The following is a 19,162-nucleotide window of genomic DNA, read 5'->3' as shown; positions in this document are numbered from 1 at the left end:
CAAACTAGGTCCATCCACCCTTCCCCCAACCCCGGAGCCTTTTAGGGCAAAGATCTCAATTCCCCTCAGCTAAGGCCCCCCAAGACCTTACGCTAGGTGTGACCTTACCCAGGCCAGTAATAACCCTGAAGGGACACCCACCCCGACTGCCCAAGATGCCCATGGCCACCAGCTATGGGGTAGAGGCTCCGTGTCACTTGGAGCTTCTCAAAGACTGTTCTAACCACGACCCACAGGAGGATGACCCTTGAGGGCAAAGGAGATGGGGACATAAATAGATACATGGGGATCCTAACCATCAGGCTTTGCCATCATTGCTACTTTTGGCCCTTCTAAAAGTGGGAAGCCATGTGCCCTTGGTCACCCAGTCTAAGCAAGATGTGAACGTGGCTATATTGTTTGAGGTTTAATGCTTGCTCCCTGCAGCATGGTCATATGACTCACAGCACATATATCCCAAATTCATTACGGTTGTACCATAGCATCACCTCACAGAAGCATCGCCACAGCAAAATTTACAAGTCACTGTGGCAACAAAGCACCCTCACCACTGTTGAGCCATGCCCAGTGAGGCCTAAACAAGGTGAGAGGGTTCTGAGTTGCTGGAAGGCTCCCCAGGATTAAAATCCCCTTCTCTGTAGCTTAACTATAGCACCTCCAGTCAGGGCTAACCTTGTTAAAAGTTACACCCGCTACAGAAGGAGTGCAGGGGATCTCTGTTCCAAAGTAGTTTACAAACGTGCAGGTGCTCAGCTGGAAGAGAAGTTCCCTGAGCAAAGAAGTTTCATGAAGCCCCTCGACTGAGGCTTCCTCCAGCCCCTGGCCAGGCACTGCCACTGAGCAGGTCCTAGGCCTGTCCCAGCCAAGTGGTTGGCAAGGGAGATGGTTACTCCAAGTTTGAGAAGGAAGGGACCAATGCCTCCTTGCCCCGCCCCATCTTCAAATGCCACCGAGGGTTCCTAGTGATGAACTTCCAAGTCTGAGGAACCTCCAAACTCATTTGGTGAACTTCCAAAATAAAAATTTCACTCAGCCACCCATGTGATCATAAAGAATAAATGAGTATCTCGGCCACTGTGTTTTCAAGTTAATTCCTTTTTTAAACAAGCCCCTAGCAACAAGATGCACCCGCACCAGGACAACCAGGGCCGCACAAACAGCACCCACCACCTTGGAAGCTCCTGGGCCCTCCATGGGTAGAGGCTGCCTCAGAAGGGGGAAGGCATCTTGAAGGCGTCCTGGACCCTCTCTGGGACCCCTGCCTGCCCCAAATCCCCGCCCCAGCTCCCACGTGCTCACAGCTCGGCTCTCAGCCACACCAACACCCATGAGAAGGACCTGAGCCCGTATCAGCTCAAGACATGATGGCCCAAGAACAAGAAGGCCCGTTCATATCCAGCTGAATGGAATGAACCCCTGCTGTGCCTTGGATGTGGAGGCCGCGGTAAGAACAGTGGCCCCTTCAGGTGACCTTTCCTGACCAGCTATTTACAAACCCCACGTCTCTACAAGACAGAGGGTGGGTGGGGAACCCACCTCCATTGCCCCAACCTTTCAAACGGAGCCCCTCACCTTCCCCAACCCTTCTCCTGCCCTCCCATGGTGGCGATTCATGGCTCACTGGGCCATGTCCCGGGTGCTCCAGGAAGAGACCCGTCGGTCGGTCTGAGGTTGGAGGCAGGCGGTGGGGGGAGGGGGCTTTCGGAATCATCTGGGGCTCAGGCCCGGCTCCCCGTCAGCCACACCGAGTTCTTGTGTCCATGCTCAGCAGGCAAGACTGGGAAGGACACACACAAACTTCTCTGGGAAGAAGGGCGGGTGAGGCCATTGAGACACAAAGGGCAGCGGCCACCCTGGGTTTGGCCACGTTGCTGGAGAAAAGGGCGAGAAGACTCGAGGCCGGTTAACTTCCCGCTCCCTTCCTCCAGCCTCCCTCACCATCCACCCAGAACAGGCAGAGCCCCTCCTCAGAAAAGTGCGTCCCCGTGAACTTGGCCTTGCCCACTTTTATCACATCTCTCTGAGAAACTTCCCCAAGAGCTGAGTTATGAGGCCACTCAGGAGGGTAAGGGCTGCGTGTCTCGGCTGTGAGCATAAGCAAGGAGGGAGGCCTTCTTGCTGCTTTACTCCAGGGTGGCCTGGACCCTCCGTTTTGCATTCCAATCCCGAGGGGGAGGAGCTCGGAATCCTCGACTCCAGGCACATCAAGAGCCCCATCCCTCGGGTAAGGCCGCCACTGACTAGCCCCAGAAATCCCCTTCTACGGGAGCCACGTAGCACAAACCGGTCCCGGTGTGGCTTACCCAGAACCCTGGCCACAGGCCTTTGTCTGACCCCAAAGATGAGCTGGGGGAGGGCAGTGCCCCAAGCAGCAGAGAGAAGCACACGCTGCTGCTGACCACAATTTTCCCGAACTGCATCAGGCACCCACGACCTAAGCGTGCGGGCGAACGCCGACCCTACGACTGGGTCCAAGGGCCTGGACCTCCCAAACGTGCCCACCACCCCCGACTGTCCTGTCTCAGGAGGATTTCACGCCCACCCTGTCCTCGACGTTCAGCTAGATGCCCTCACTCACCATCACCGGTGAGGTTTCTGGGGTCCGGAGCAGGCCGCAGGCCACAAGCACGCACGCTGAAGAAAGCGGGAGAAAGACCTCCACTTGCTGCCAACGCATCTCATTAGCCCAGGAAGTCTCGAGGGCAAAGCCCGAAGTCAACCCCAGTGGGGGAGCAGCTGATGGGAGCGCAGAGTGTGACTTGAGGCAAATACTAGCTTTCTCTCCAATTTTGCCTCCAAAACATAATACACCCCGTCTGGTAGGAAGAACGCCCTCGTTGATCCCACGCCCTTGGAGCGTGGTGTCAGCTCCTCATGACTGCAAACAAGCCTCCACAGAAAATAATTATGCTCATCTCTCTGGGGCCTTCATCAGCCCTCATCTCATTTGAACGAAACCTCTGCCTTTGGAGGGAGAATCCGAGTACTCTCCACCCCCTCCCACAGGAGACTGTCACTCTGGAGGGTCTGGCTCTGGCTGCAAGTGTCATTCCACTGCTACCAAAAACCCATATCCGTACCTGCTACGCCGGAGGTCCTGCACTGCCATTCCTCTGCTCTACTGTATCAGACTATTACTAACTACAGGACTAGCATTGCTCCGGAAAAAGGAGATGCGTGCCAGGAAACAACATTTCATAGGTGTTTCACTCCTGGATGCCGCAACGCTCAAAAGCACAACCAGCCTTGCAATCCACAGCTGGGAAGGGTGGCCAGAGCAGCCCGTTCTCCGAACAGCCAGCACCCAGACGCTGGGCCATCGGAAGCGTATTGTTTCCTCTCACCTCCCTCGGCACTGGGAGCGGAACCGCCCCGTTCCCACCGACGTGGTACCACACGCGAGCCGCCTGGGTTCACTTACATCTCTCACTGTCGTTCTGGTCAGCAATGGCCTCCTCCAGGGCGACCGACTTTGGCTTTTTGTCCTGACTTCCTTTCAGCCTTTCCCAGTCAGCGGGGCTGAATTTGCACACCTCGGAGTCTTTGGTCGTGGGGTGGCCACCTTCTCGCTCTTTCATCTCCAACTCTGAGAAGCGCATCATTGCACGCTAGAAAGAGAACGGAGATGGAAAAAAGACACACCTTACCACCAAAGCTATTTCACTGCCCTTACCTTAAAGGAAAGTATCTTCAAAGAAAAGTTTGCCCAAAACCAACCACAATTTATGATACAACTGAGATATTTTAAAATTTAACGATAAAAATGTAAGAGTGTCTATATGTAACTAGTCACACACTCTTTATTCGTAAAGCCATATGTATGTAGAGATATATGTGGTGTGTATGTATAGCCATACATACACTGTGGCATAGAGACAGACATTCTCTTTCGAAGGTAAATAAAACAAAACAAAAACACAACGCAAAGAAAGCGAAACAAAAACACAACAGAAAAGAAAACAAATGCACAATGAATAAAGACGACCATGGCCCACAAACTTCCCTTTGTATATTTGGAAATGAAATTTAACTCAAAAGGTTTATGTAAGATTCTAGTAATAAAAATTTGAAGAACTGACCTCACAGTAAGCAGCGGGTAGACATAAAATACTGTCCTCTTGTAATCCTTCCATCTATGTAATTAAAATGGGCACTCAATGGATCATTTAGATAACTTCATCCATTTTTATAAGCATAAACCAATTTTTTTCTTAACATTGCAAAACAATTTGGCTTTATTTATCTTTTAATTAAAAGTAAAATATCTTAAGGAAATTCCTATACAACATCTATCATTCACTAGCAAGTTAAATACATACTCTATCCCTTTAAGCAAGGTTTGTTTTTTTGTTTTTTTTGTTTGTTTGTTTTTTTGGTGGAAAAAAAAAATTGCACGAATCTCACAGACATGCGGCCGCTACACACCTCCACCAAGTATCACGTATGGCATTCTAAGCAGCGCTTTTAGGTATATTTGTTAACGTACAGTAACGGCAGAGAAATCAAAGCGATTGATAGGTAAATGTCATGCAGTCTTTTAGACATCCTTTGCAATAATTAAAACTTCCGTTATCAGCATTCGAGTGGAGTTCGCTTAAAATCTACAGAATAACTTAAAGTATCCACTTACGTCCCCTTACTGGACACATTTCAAACATTTAAATTATCCTAAGCTTCATTAACCAAATCAGCCCGGTGTCCTGCCCTATCATACCCCCGGCCCCCTCCTCTTCACACATTAAAAAAACCTGACAACTGGTCAGGCTCCTGAAATTCGGGTGGGGGGGCTCACCTGCAATGCCCGCTGCTCCCGGCTGAGCTGACTGGAGTCTGCGTACAGTTCGGTAGTGACACACTTGAACCGGTCACCCACGTAACCAGCGGAGTTTGCGATTCTCTTTGCCAGCTTAGATGGCTTCGGTTTCAGAACTTTGCCATCGGTTGATTCTGCCTCGTCAGCTCCGTCTTTGGTATAGGTGGGGGTGACGTCCACACTCGGTGGGGCACTGCCCACGCAAAATGGTTTGGGATCCTCTTGGGTTTTCCCGAAAGTGACCGCAGAGCCATCGCTCCCCAGGGTCGGCTCCAGGAATGGAGTCGAGACCGGCATCGCCAGGTTCTCCTTGTTGGTTCCCGCTGGAACATTCTCCTTGCTTAAGCCGAAGACTGGCTGGCCCGGAGCCTGTTTGAAAGTATAGGCTTCGTGGAAGTCACTGATGCGCCCCAACTCCTCTCTCAGGGCAATGAAATCCCGGTGTGGCTGTAGGGCCGGGTCAGGCGGGGGTTTGGTGGGCTCGGCACTCTGGCTGACACTCTCAGCTGTGAAGCCGGGTTTGGACACGTTAGCGTCGGTTTTCGCATCTGGCTCTTCCCGGAGGAGGTCTACATAGACGAGCTTGTCACTCTTGGCGACGGTCTTCCCTTGATTCCAGCTGGGGCTGGGCTTTAGGTTCTTGTCCGCGGGGACTTCTGGATGTAACTTGGTGCTGCCAGCTTCCAACATCTCAGAAAACCGGTTCCGGAGGCTTGGGTCCTCGTAGCGGGTCCTCTCGTGGGACCGGGACCTCCTCTCCGGTTTCTCCTCTTTAGTGATCTCGATGGGCGTGTGAGGTATCAACATGGGATGCACCATGCCCAACCCCAGCGCGTCCTGGTAGGTCACAAACTCCGGCCTGCCCGTGGGTAGCCCATAGGGCAGTCCGGGCTTTGGGGCGAGGTGCCCAGGAAAGAGACTGCCATTGGGCAACAACACCGGGTGAGGGTAGACAGGGCCTTTGCCGTGTAAGGAGAGGGGACTTATGGCAATGCCCTCGGGCGCTGGGTAAGGCAGGTAACTCCTGGGGTAGGGGATTGGTGGGGACCTGAACGCCTCGTTTGGTGAGAGAAATATTGAGCTCGGCGGGAGGCCATTCTCGTTCGCTTTGAAGCTCGGTTCTGGGTTGCTGGCTTTGGCGCCCTTGCTGCCGGTGCCGCCGCTGTGCTTGGCAGGTGTGGTCGGGGGCTGGCCCACGTGCTGGATGACGGATGGCGTGGTATCCACGGAGCTCCTGCTGGTCTTGCTGCCCTCGGCGGTGGCATTTGGGGCCGGCGACGCAGAGGCTGGGCGGCCGGCGCTCGACACCGACCCCGAAACGTTAGTGACCACGGTGTCGGTGGCGCCCATGCGGGGACACGAAGAACTGCGCTGCTGCGGGATGGCCCAGTCCAAGGCCTTGTTTTTCAGCGGCAGGCCTTTGCCATTGTTCTCTTCGTTAGGACTTGGCCCGGGCACCACCCAGGACGAGGGAGCCGTGCTAATGATCTCAGATCTATAGATAGCACAGCCATTTCCTGGAGGAGATAGAGTTTCTTTCGGAATCTCACTTCCGGAGAGCACTAGGCCGCTTCCAGCTCTGCTGTGAACCAGGACGGTGGGAGCCATCTTTTTCATGTGGTCAGCTTTGGAAGCATCTACATCCACCACTTTAGAGGACAAGTCTAGTGGCTTATCGGTGACGTCTTTGGTAACCGTCTGCTTCTCCAAGAGAGGAGGTGAGCTGCCATCTTTTCTGTCTTGACCTGCTGTTTTCCGGGTGTGCCCGGGAGCTGGCTGGGTGCTTTCGGCTCCTTCTGGAGCCTTTGGATACTTGCTGCTGCAGAGCCTGGCCGCGGGGAACTCGCTGCTGACCGTCATGTATGGCTTCGACAGGGTGACCGAGGGCGAGGTGGAGATCCTGGCATAGTGCTTATGGAACTCGGAGTAGGTGTCCGCAGCGGGCTGGGAGGGAAGGTGGACGCGGGGTGAAGGCCGAGGCGAGGGGGGCAACAGGAGAGCCGTGTCCCCCGGCAGGCCGCTGGTGACCGCCTTGGCAGAGGGCACCCTAGGCTGCTTACTGTTCTGGATGTGGGGATACGAGTGGGAATCGACCGGGTTCCCAGGACTGACGCCCATCTTCCAGGGCAGGCTTTTGTCTGCGCAGTGGACCAGAGGCGGGATGGCTGGTGAGGCCGAAGGCGTCGAGAGTCTCATGGGCGAGGCCAGGGATGATGGGATGTGGGGACTGACGTAGTGAGGTGGCGGCAGGTAGAGAAATCGCTCCCCATTGGTACAGACCGGAGAATACAGCGGCTGGGCCAGGCCGTAGGACTGCTGAGGTAGCAAGGCCTTGTACATGTTCAGGGAATACTTATTTGGCGAGTCGAGGAAAGGGTAGATGGCTGGCGTGGCCCCCTCCATGTAGGGATTGACCCAGGGCAGCCGCAGGTAACTAGCACCATTGATGTTGAGCGGGCTCTGTTTGTCGCTGGCAGGTCTGTCCAAGCCCAGTGTTTCTGCCGTGGGGACAGCACTTTTTTGTATTCCGGGTGGCGTTTTGTATATAGCACTGAAGCCATTTGGGGGTTTTCCGGAGACAGCGGAGGCCTCCACCGTCTCGGGTGTATTCGGCTTGAACTGCATCTCTGGGTTTCTTTCGGAAGAAAACCCCAGACCACCTATGGTTGTGGCAGCCTCCCGCCCTTTCTCTGAGCCCAGTCCACACAAGCTAGAATAGACGATGTTTCCGGGGACACGCAGCCCTTCCCGGATCAGGCCGGTGCGGTCCATGCTCAGCGCTGCCAGGCCATCGATCCGATGGGCCGTGGTCGCGTCCACCTTCGCAGAAGAAGAATATGGGTATTACCGAGGACACGCCTTCAAAGCAGCCCATCCCAAAGAGAAACCGCGGACTAGCTCAACAGGACATCAGCCTCAACATCTGAGCCGAAACGGCTAAAAACTAAAGGATTCACAAGGTCTTTGGCCCCCTCCCCGCTTATCCAGAACCCTCCTCTGCTTGCCGCCAACTAGTGTCCTCAAAGCACGGAAAACGTTGGTCCCTTTAGACTTGAGGCCCCTGCATTAATTCAGTCATCTATTAACTCTGGAAGATCCACCTTCTCAGCAGAAATTCTTTGCTGCAACTGAGGTGATACCAACTCCACTGCTCTCAGAACCGCCCTCGTGGGGTACAGAACTCGGACTCACCCTCCCCAGGCCCCAGTCAGGTTGGGGCGGGGCGATGTGCACTGTGTTTTTCCCGGATGGAGCGGGGAGGCATTCTTTAACATAACAAAAACCAATCTTCAGGGGGGCAGTAAGGAATGAAGGACTTGAGCTGTCTCATTTCTAAATCAATAAAGAGGCCACGGGTCAAACTGTGGTTGTGTCTTTTGACTTCCTCTCCCTGGTATCTGAAGACAGCTCTGTTTCATATTTTACTGGGAAGGTAAACCCTAAGGGTCTACTTGAAGGCTACAAATTTATCCAGCTGGGAGCACTGATGTGGCACGTAGCTTATCGAAGAAAAGGCGGCACGTATCCCACCAGTCACCAGGGGACGAGGAGCACAGCCAAGAAAGCGAGCCAGGAAGAAATTGGGTGAGGCTTCGTCCTGCGGCCTAGGCTTTCTACTCAGCCCTGCCCTGAAACACCCCGCCCCGCCCCCAAAAGGCCCTTTAATGGTAATGCAAATGAATGCACCATTGATTACAGATCACTGGTACTCAGCACATCAACAGAAGCCATTAATCTCTTACCACGTTGTGATTCAAGGGATTTTCTTCCCTTAGTTCCAGTCTGGCCTTTGAAGCGTCACCATCGTTTACAGGAATTTTCCTATTTAGAAGGACACACCAACTTCATGAAAGCATTCCTCACTTAATCCATCTTTCATAGATTGCCCCAGAATAGACCAGTTTCTAATAACTCCGTTTTTCCAACTGCCCTTAACAAAACAAAAAAAAAAAAAAAAAAAATCCTCCCCAATGGCCCATATTGAAACTTGTCCCCGAATGGTGATTCACCGGGACTGGAAAAAACAAAGGAAAGGCAGGGCAACAGGGATGTGAAATCACAAATACGTCCTCGAGGTGGGTAAGGCAGAAATTCTGCACAACCACGTCACCCTCACAATTTTTTCTCCAGAGAGGCCGGGCAGGACAGTCCGGGCTCTGCTGTCCTAGCAGACCCTTATAAGCTCTACCTGAGGACAGGAATGAAGTAATACAATGTCCAAAACCAAAGTGGGGACCTCAAGGCTGGAGTCTGCGAGCTGGCTACATCAATCACTTCTGTGTTACCCGTGAGGACAGGCTTTCAAAACTTTTCCCCAAACAAAGTTAGGTACCATGTCCTAAGAAACTGGTTTCCATGGTGATAATGAAGCCATATTTGACTGCCTCTATCAAAATGATGGGGGATAACACACTAATATCATACAAATGTCAGCTGCTCCAGGGGAAGCCGCACATCTGTGCCAGGCTGCTGCGGCTGCCCCTGGAACTTGTTATCAGAGAGCATCGATAAAGTGCTTGGTGCCAACTTCCAAATCCCCAGGATAAAATCACTGACAAGCGGCAGAGAAAAGTTTCATCATTACCCGGAAGAGCAGCTTCAATTATCTACTGCTTAGCTGCCTCTACCCCGCACTCCAAAATTACTGATGAGGAAGCATAACAGAGCTGTCGGGTGACTGAAACCAGGAGCCAGTGGCCTCGCTTAACAGGCGGCGGAGGACGCAGAGAAACCCTGGGCTTCAATGACGTGAAGGGTGGCTATCGCCCCATTTATTACTGAGCAAACTATTTGTTTTAAAAGCACATCGAATGCCGATCCACCTGGGCCCACACTCCTGACATTTAGAGTTAAAGCAGCATATAGACTGGGATTAATTCTCCTTCATAAATATGAAATAATAAATTAAGGACGAAAGTGCACTGAAAGGCCGCTTTAGGGGCTAATCTCTTAAAGGGCGGCAATGCTTCGCTGAGCCAGGTTGCCTGTTAAAACTGTAAATCAAGGGCCGCCAGCTAGGCAGGAGATCTCCCCCCTACCCACTTTGGGCCCACTGTAGCTGTGAGGACGTGAAGCGGGGGCTCTGCTCAGGAGCCCTGGGGAAGGACCCACGCTCTCCCCAGGCCTCAGCCGGACACGCGCATTTACCTGTCCTCGCTGATCCCACACATGCGGACCCTCTCGCTGTTCATCCAGCTGTGAACGTTCCCATACAGGGGGGTTGCTGAAAGCATGTCGTCTTCTTGGATGGCAGCTTTTCTTCAAGCGTCTAGTCTGTTTAAAACAAAAAGAATCCCAGGAGGTTGAATAAAAAAGGAGCCAAAGAGGGAACAAGAGAAACCCTCCTTCTAGGCACTTCATACAGAATGCACTTGGGAAGGCAGACCCTGCTCCATGTTCTACAGATGGCCAGGAGCAAAGGAACACACCTGAGCCACAGGTTCAAGGAGGGAGATGGAACTTCCCTGGCAGGAGGCGCTGGGGATGCAGAGAGAGTTCAAGAGCCACAGGCCACACCATTCAAGGTACAGCACGTCACCCTTAACCTGCCCTTCTCCCTTCCCCTTTCCCAGCCTTTTGGAGAACACACTTGGATTGAAAGTGGACGGTGCTGGATTCCAGGGAGCCCCACATTGATTCTTCTTGCGGCTGAAAGGATTGGGGACGGGGGTGGGGTGTGGGATAAAAGGCACAACAGTCCGGTGTGGCGGCCCAAACTACGACTCACTTCCACGGCTGCGGTGCGTGTGACTTACAGATGGAGGGGTAAAAAGAGTCAGTGGGCTGGCGAGCCACCCCACCCGAGCCCTAGATTAGATTAAGCCCCAAACCTGGGTGGTTTGGCCTGGGAGCTGCAGAGGGAGGCGGCTGAGTAATTCAATGACGCCTGCTCGCTGGGGACCAGCAATCAGGAGCGAGTGCAGAAATCGTAGCAGCCCAGGCTGCCGGGCTGGGGCTGGGGCTGCAAGTTTCCGGCCCGCGGGGAGCAAGCAGAAGCCACCCGTTTCCCGTCTACCGGGAGGAGGGGGGAGGCTGCTGAGGCAGCGGGGAGAGCCCCGCCCCCTCCTTAACTTCCCGGCCCACCAGCCCCACCCACACCACATTCTAGTTTGCTGCATGAGTGAAGGGTCAGGACAAGCTGCATTTTATTAACAGGATTATCACGGCGCGTGATTTATCCTCGTGCAGGATTTTAATTGCTCTTTGGAGGTTGAGCCGTTTCTTTTGACTGCGCTTCAGCCCCATATCCTGCTGTTAAATGCTGGGTTAATAAGTAGGGGAGCCTTTAATGCCTGGGACCGATGGCCCTAGGCAATTCCTCTGCTCGCAGACTCCCTTGTCCGGGGCGGGGTGGCGGGGGAGGGCCCCCCCCAGCCACGACCTCTTTACACAGGACCCAAACCTGAGTGGGAAATCACTGGTGTGCAGCTCATGGGGGGAACTTTTCTTTCTCCTCCCTCACACACCCACCCACACAGTTTCCGAAAGCCCAAATGTTCCCCAAGTCGACACATTTCCTTTGTTAGCAGGAAAAAATATGCAAATGCTTGCTTTTACACTTTAGCACACGGAGCTGACTGCCAGGTCTGTTGGGTGGGAGCCACCAAGGACTGGGGACTCTTTTTCCGAGAGTGACTAGGGGTGGGGTCGGGGAGCACCTGGGAGACCTGAGTCCCAAAGCCAGCCAGGCTATCCTTCTGCATTTCTTTGTCCTAACACAGGCTTTTATCCACCAGCATCCCCCGTCGGCCCCTATACAGAAGAGAACACCGTCTGTTAATCAAGAGCCGCACGCCGCAGACACACGGCGCGGTTAGAGCTCAACAATCAAGCTGGAGGAGAGGCAGGGATCTCCCAGTTGTGTCCGGCCTGGTGGGATTCTAGAGAAGCTATTTCTTTAGGAAGCGTCCCTTTCTTTAGACAGACTGGGGCATTTCCAGTGGCTGGCCACAGTGCCCCGAAAAGGTGGACTCAGATGGACTTGGGCATCAAGGAAGGTTCTGTGGGGGGCTCACGGGCTGTCCTTCCGTGTTTCGAACATACAAATCAAGTTGGGGGCAGGCCACCACTAGTGCAGGGCCGACCAGAAGGCACGTTCAACAAAGTGTCCCCTCCCTAACCCCTGCAGCCCCTTCTAACAAAAGGAAGACCAAAAGGAAGATGTCCAGGGAAGCCTCATCTAAAAGGTGGAGGAGGGCTTCCCTGGTGGCGCAGTGGTTGAGAGTCCGCCTGCCGATGCAGGGGACATGGGTTCGTGCCCCTATCCCGGAAGATCCCACATGCCGCGCAGCGGCTGGGCCCGCGAGCCATGGCCGCGGAGCCTGTGTGTCCGGAGCCTGTGCTCCGCAACGGGAGAGGCCACAGCAGTGAGAGGCCCGCGTACAGAAAAAAAATAAAAAAAAAATAAAAAAAAAAATAAAATAAAAGGTGGAGGAGCAACATTCCTCGGTGCAAGTGTCCTGGCCGTGGCTGCAGCGGGAGGACCACACCATGCCACCCCCTGGCTGGGTGTCATGATGAAATTTGGACATTATACCAGAAGCCAAAGGGTCACTCCATCAAACCCTTAAGAAAAGGATGAGGGACGAAGCGTGTGTGCCCTCGAAGCCCCAATCTTCTGGTGCTCCAGTCTTCAAAACTTACACAAGCTGCCTCTTACATGTCTCCTTTAGTTGTCACCTTGGGACAAGGACCTCTGAGCACCTGACTGAGGAAACAGAAAGGCCGCTGCCACAATCATCCTATTGAGCCCTCTCCCCTCCCCTCAAAAAGGGCCAGCAGCCCCCTTCCCTTGAAAGGGCTTTTCTTTAGAAAGGGCGGCCTGGACTTAGCATGAGAGGGGAATGCAGTTTAGAGACACCTGGGACCACGGGGTGCTTTCAAAGCCTCTCCCCACCCTTCCAGGTCTTGTCTGGTGGGGTTTTCAATATTAACGCCGCACAGATAAATAACACCCAGGGTCAGGATGAAGTGTTCTTATGTGCACAGTGGGTCAGATGGAGGGTTGAGGCCCCGAGCGTGGTCCGGTGTCATGTGAGTGGGGGCGGGGCGGGGGGCTGGCCGTGAAGAAACAAGAGGAGGAGGGGCAAGGCTCAGTACTGGATCCTGCTGACTACACCCACACACACCCACCCACCCACACACACACACACACACACACCCCTTATAATCTTTAGCTGCCCCATGAACTTTTTGTGAACTGTTTAAAAGTGGAGGTCTGTTGAACAAACAGCGGCGCCACTGCCAGCCATAATTTCATTGCAACGAGCTAAAGACTTTTAACTCTCCAGGTTCCGGGCCAAAGATGGACCTGAGCGGAAAGGGCCAAGGAGCCGGGGACCCTGCCTGGCATGAGGCCCTTCTCCAGAATGACAGCCCAAATCCTGGGCAGGAACACCCTCATCCTGGGCAAAGGTCATACTGCGTACACCCCATCATCACTGAAAAACGGGCCCACCCCCCATCTCTCTGGGATGTAGAACTAACTAAGGGGATCTTGGGCGCAAGGGACACAGAGACAGGGTCAGAGACACCGCCATGCTCACCCCATTCCTCTTCTAGAAGCGGCTATTGAAATAGTTGGGGGTCTTTCTTACTTTCTTCTTCTTCTTTTTTTTTTTTTTTTAACCTCCAAGGAAAAGTTCTTCAAAAGTGACTTCCCTGACCCTTGGCTGTGGGTCATGCTGCAGGGGGCAAATGACGTGATTTAGATGACAGACAGAGCAGGCGCTTTGCTGCTGTATATAAGAGGCTCATCTGCCCTTATTCCTCAACGACTCCCCCCCTTTTCTTCCACAGGTGGGTGATGCTTCTGGAAGTGCCAAGATGTGTGAAGTCAGTCATGAAAAGCACTTTACAAGCACCAACCTGTTTCCAGTGGGAGCTGCTAAGCTACACCTTGGCTCTGGGTTTTAACCCTTTTTTCCAGCAGTGGAGAGAAGGGGGCAACGATGTGGGATAGGGATGAAGAGGGAAGGTGGCCAAGAGAAGGGGTCAGCCGGGGAGACGGAGGAGTGTCTGGTTTCTGAAGAACAGACCAGGAGTTGTGGTGGCTGCCCGCTGAACACCCAGTTCTGGGAGAGACCCGGCTTGCAAAATGCAGACTCGCCGTGTGGTCTCCGGCTTTCGGTCTGGCCCTAGGGGCAAGCACAGGAGAGCTTGAGTCTCCCTCGACAGACTTGGGCAGTCATCTGGTCTGGCAGCCAAGAGTTATGATTAGCATCCGAGCTTGGCCTGGACGCTGGGGAGAAGAGCCTGATTGGCAGAAAGAGGTCAAAGGGACCAAGATTAGGAGCTGTCCCCCCAACCTCGGCATCCCTGAGTGAGGGCACCTTGGCCCTCTGTGAAAAGACACGAGGGGGCACACGGGTCCCCAGCTGCACTCACCACCGTTCTGCCGATTCCTGCCATGAAGACACCATTATGGAACGAGGAGAAGGAGAGAACGTTTGTTTTGTTTTGTTTCTTTAAAGGCGACTTCCCTTGGCAGGCAACAAACAGGTTGCAAAGGAAGGAGCAGTGGCCGTGAGAGGCTGGCGTGAGCGCAGGGAGGAAGGCAGCACCAGGCCACTCCTGGCACCTCTCCTTTCTCTCCACCCCAGCTCCTCCTGGCACCGGGCCACTTTCCACTGCCTCCACCCTTGAGGCGCTGATGGATTGGTTCAAGTCTGCACAGCACGCTTGTCAAGTGACAGCGACGGAATGGGAAGCAGCGCCACCAAACCATCCCAACTCCACTCCAATACGAACGGTGCCCCTTCCTAGGGCCTCACTCTCTAGGCACCCCATGCCGCATCAGGCACTTATCCAGTTAGTGACCAAGAAGACCTGGACGGGTTTTGGGGAGCTTCCGGCTCAGAAGGCCGGGCGGACGGCAGGGCTCCCAGCCAGCATGCCCTGTGCCACAGTCCTCCGTAGGCTGGGGACCTCTTCGGGGAAGGGGTGTCTCTCACTGCACAGGCATGGCTGGTTCTCTGTGGAGGACACGTGCGCGCGCAGTCACCACAGCCTCCCAGCTCCCACTCTCATCCACGGCGTGTCTCTGGGCAGGTGGCCGGACCTCTTCAACTTTGGCCCCCTCATCTGTAAATATTTGGCACCGTGTTTTCCAGAGGATTAAACTGCACTATGGACTTGAGTTCTGCCTGGCAATAACTGGTGCAGGCCACATCTAACCCATTAAACAGCATCTGACTCCACTAAACATTCTACGTAACAAACAAACCCCAGAATGGCTACATAGTTTCCTTGCGGCAGAGGGAAGGCTGAGGCAGGGACACAGAGGGGGCCAGGGAGGGGTGACCTTCTGCAGAGTGTGTGGCTTTCATGGAAGCCCAAAGCTCATGGCGCGGGAGCCCTTCCTGGGACTGCTCCAAGCGCAGACTGAGTCACACACAGGCACTTCTCTACTGGCGTCAAGGAAGGGAGGGATGAAGAAGTTCCTATTTTAGGACTGGGGGCCGCGAGGAGGTGGGAGATGAGAAAAAGCGGTCCAGGGTGTGCAGCGTTGGGGCAAGTCCTCCTGGGATGTTTTCCCCAGTATGTGTAGCAGTGGGGAGAGGGGAACCCCAAGGATGCCCCCAGGTCGGGGGGAGGGTCGCAGGCTTCCTGGGGTGTGGCTGAAGGAGGTCGCCCGACTGGGTCCTGCAGCCGGGCATGGGTGCTGGGGGGGAGAGGGGGGTGGGAGGAGTGATCCAGCCTGCCCAGGCGCTGTCTCTTGGCACACTCCAAGTCATGGCTGTCGCCGCCTCCAGAGGCGTCCCCACTCACGACCCAAGTTTTGCATTAGTAACAGAGCTGCGGAGCAGGAGTGCGGGTGTGACGGGGTGGGGGACGGGAAACTCACGCGGCTGGCCCTGACCTTTTGAGCAACCAGAACCTTCCCTGCCTCCTCCCAGGGCGCCAGGATAGCGCCGCGAGCCAGGTCAGTCGGGAGTGAACTTGGCCCGCAGCAGCAGCAGCAGCAGCAGCAGCAGCGGCGGCGGCTGCGAGTGGGGGAGGGGCGCCCCCTCCCCCGCCTCAGCCCCGAGCACGGATCGGTCGGCAACAAAGGGATTTTCTCTCCCACCACACACACCCGCGCTGCCGCAGGCTCCTCGCCCCTCCTCCGCCAGGTCCCCGCGCGGGGCCGCCCCCCCACACGCACCCCCCGCCCCTCTCGGCCAGCCCCCGACCCCAGCTCACCCCGCCCGCGCGCTCCTCTGGGCTCCCCCTTCCCAGGCGCCTGCCGCTGAATCTCTGACCAAAAGCAACTTTGGGTGGGCGCACGGAGAACCCAGGATGTGCGGCGGCGCGCCCCAGGGGAGTGGGCACTGACTGGAGACCGCTCCGGCCCATCGTCCTGCGCTCCCTTCGGCCAGTCTGGAGTGTTCTCTCCGTGGACGCCTCCCCCACCTTCCCCGATTCAAAGATGCAAGCCAGGTGTAGCCAACTGTAAAAGGGGGCTCGGGGGCTTGGGGGCTTGGGGAGGGGGGCACCAGCAAGGATCGACCGGGAGAGCCGCTGCCAAACCGGGGCTGCCCGCCACACACCCCCTTTCCCAAAAACAGAGCCGTGGCCCCCCGTCAGCTCTTGGACCAACCTCAGACACTTCCCCTCCCCCCCCCGACGCCAGGCCTCGGCTTTTTGTTCCTTTCACTTTCTTTCACGGTTGTGCCACACACAACCACGCGTGTATGCAAGAGGGGGCCCCATTTGGAAGCTGGTGTCCCTCAACAGCAGGCAGCAGCCCAGGACAGGAAACCTAGGTTGAATGCAATTAATCAACCTTACTCCACTCCTCCCCGCCAACCCACCCTCCACACCCCCTCAGGTCTGGTCCCTACAGGCTGGGTTCCCACTTGGAGTCTACACAACCTGGAGGCAAATCCAGAATAAACGATCCATAGACCACGACTCTAGAGGGGGTGTCACTGTACTGCAGCCTCCATCAAGGCTTTGTAGAAACAAAGTGAACTCACTGCAAACTCCTCCCCCCACAAGGAACAAGCTATACCAGAAAGCTATTAACGACAGCTATCATTAGTACAAACAGGAAGCACAAAGGAACTTTTTACGAATAAAAGATGCATAAAACACAGGGTCCCGTGATCTGCACCCGGCTTCCCTGCTGATTGTGTGCAGCCTGGGAGTCCTGGGAAGGCTGGGGATGAGGGTCAGAGGAGGACAGGGGCTCCCACTTTCTTTACAAGGAACAATAGGAACCCCATGTCTGTCCATCTTGGAACCCGGAACACCCCAAACAAAGCTGTGGGAAAACTGCGGTAGACGTGGGGGCCCGTGAATTTTTCTAGCTGTTCAGAGCTTAATTACTCCTCCTTGATCCGTGGGACCAGACACGACACCACCAAGGTTAAAATGCCCCAAACAGCGCCGAGCAGATGTGAGCGAGCTGGCAGACGCACAAATGAGGCCTGCCTCGGAGCACGATAACAAGTGACTAATACGTTGCATATCGTTGAAAGAAAATTATTTTTCTCTAATTTGCATTTGCTTGGGGGGAAAAAAAAGCCAACCAGAGTCCCTCTTCACAAGCACGAGTCTAATCCTGGAAATACAGCCCGGCTGCTTTAAGAGAGCTGGAAGGAGGGAAAGACTGCCAGTGTTTTGGCGTTGCAGGCTTGTTTATCTTTCCGCCTTTCCTCCAAGGCGAAACTCGTTTTGCAAGCAACATTCCTACAGAAAATGGCACACGTCATAAAAAGAGACCAATTTATAGAACTGGCACCGAAGTTCATGTATCATTCCAGAAGCATCTCCCAGCTCCCCACTAGGGAACCCAACTAGATGTAGAAGTCCACATTATAACTCAGAGAGTAGATCTGGGGGCAGGGGTGGGGGGGGGAGGTGGACCCATAATTTGCAGATATCCTGCAAGCTGTACACTCAGGGGCCGAAGTCACACAGAAGGGCAGGATATAGAATTAAGTCAGCTCTAAATGATCCTCCAAAGCCCGGGGGGGCCAGGGCTGCGGAAGCCTTCAACCTTGAGGTTGGGGGGAGTGGTTTTTACACCCAGCTTGCCCCAGGACAGCCCAGGGGCAGGCCCATCTTCCGGATCATCCTGAGGACCATCCTGAGCCCGCCAGCTTGGACCGGCCCAGCGGGGTATTGCTGCCACCCACCAACTGTTCTCCCTCCCACCCTGGCGCCTCCCCGCAGTGCTTGGCAGAGGACCAGGAACTCAGAGAAGGCCGGGCTGTGGGCATCTAGTTGATTAAGTCACAGAGTGGGTGGCGCTGTGGGCAGACCTCAAGACAGCACCGTTGGTCCTGCAGCTGAAAGGCAAGTGCGCTCTTAAAAACCGGGAAGGCAAAGGGAGGTGGGTGATCAAAAGCCGACTTGCACCCCTCCCCACCCCCATTCACCCCGCTTCGGGTCCTGAACCTACACACTTGTGTTTCCAATCCAGGAAACAGGGCCGAGGGCATAGAACACAGCGGCCGCCTGTCTCTTGAACTTGTCTGAATAACAGGGCCATTTCAGAGGAAGAACAACGGCCTTCAGAGCCTCTGCAATTTCCAGAAAGCCTTCAGTTAATAATACATTCTTTCCAACAGGCTTGCTTTAGGGCGGAAAGTTATTTTCCCAAATCTTAACAACCCGGTCACAAGCCACTGAGGCCCCAGGTCAACAGATCCCGGCCAAACCCCTCCAGACAGTTGACACTCATGACCCCGCAGGCCTTCTCCTGCCACCTCTGCCTAACAAGTTCCCTAAACCACAACACACCAACCAGTGCACACGTCCACCACGATCCCAGGAGCCAGAAAGATGCGTGTCGCGGGGTGCGGGGGGGCGGGTGCCGCCGCCGAGGGCTCTCTCGCAGCGCATCCGAGGCTCCCGGGCCAGCAAGGGGCGGCCACCTCTGCAGCTCTCCGCGGGCCTGCATAGTGCGCGCTTTGTGTGAGCGCCGAGGAGGCACAGCGCTGCTCGTGCACCAACAGCTGTCACATTATTTGCACTCGCTGTAAACAGCCTTCACATTCCCCCCTTACCACATAGTTAAAGCCAGACTAACAATCCACAGTTAGAGATCAAACCAACAACAGCAGCATTGTGTCTGCCTTCGCACCAAGCCCAGCAGCTGGCAGGTTTCTCCGGAACAAGAGACCCCCCTCCCCCCACCCCTCCAGGCTCCAGCCAAGGCTAGCCGAGGCAGCAATGCGTGTGTCGCTGCTGATTGTTAAAGCAAGAGAACACAGCCATTTCGCGCAGAGTTCTGTGGGGTTCATCAGCTCTCTCCCAGAGTTTCCTCCTCCCAGGCCCCCTCCCCCATTTCCTCAGCTGGGAATAAAGGTTGTTCAGACTCCCAGGGTCGGTTTCTCTGCTCAGCAAAGCGTGGGTCGG

The 19,162-nt window shown here is 54.8% G+C and overlaps 1 protein-coding gene across 22 annotated transcripts in view; it reads right to left on the bottom strand.

Moving 5' to 3' along the window:
• BCOR (BCL6 corepressor) overlaps positions 1-19,162 on the bottom strand; it is an 86,594-nt gene that overhangs the window by 14,189 nt on the left and 53,243 nt on the right. For 10 of the 22 annotated variants that reach the window (XM_081221520.1, XM_081221519.1, XM_081221517.1 and 7 more), the window contains exons 2-6: positions 9,962-10,087; positions 8,557-8,635; positions 4,793-7,633; positions 4,080-4,133; positions 3,422-3,608 (exon numbers count right to left, since the gene is read on the bottom strand). In XM_081221520.1, coding sequence (XP_081077646.1) covers positions 3,422-3,608; positions 4,080-4,133; positions 4,793-7,633; positions 8,557-8,635; positions 9,962-10,047 — 3,247 coding nt within the window. In that variant the 5' untranslated portion in view covers positions 10,048-10,087. Of the gene's footprint in view, positions 1-3,421; positions 3,609-4,079; positions 4,134-4,792; positions 7,634-8,556; positions 8,636-9,961; positions 10,088-12,457; positions 12,522-13,359; positions 13,498-19,162 lie in introns of all 22 variants that reach the window. The other 12 variants (XM_081221530.1, XM_081221533.1, XM_081221523.1 and 9 more) reach the window with 3 other exon arrangements.

Source organism: Mesoplodon bidens (genome assembly GCF_964165515.1).
Source record: "Mesoplodon bidens genome assembly, chromosome: X".
Taxonomy (NCBI): domain Eukaryota; kingdom Metazoa; phylum Chordata; class Mammalia; order Artiodactyla; family Ziphiidae; genus Mesoplodon; species Mesoplodon bidens.
Note: the sequence above shows the minus strand (reverse complement) of the source record. Positions and strands in the feature narration are given on the sequence as shown.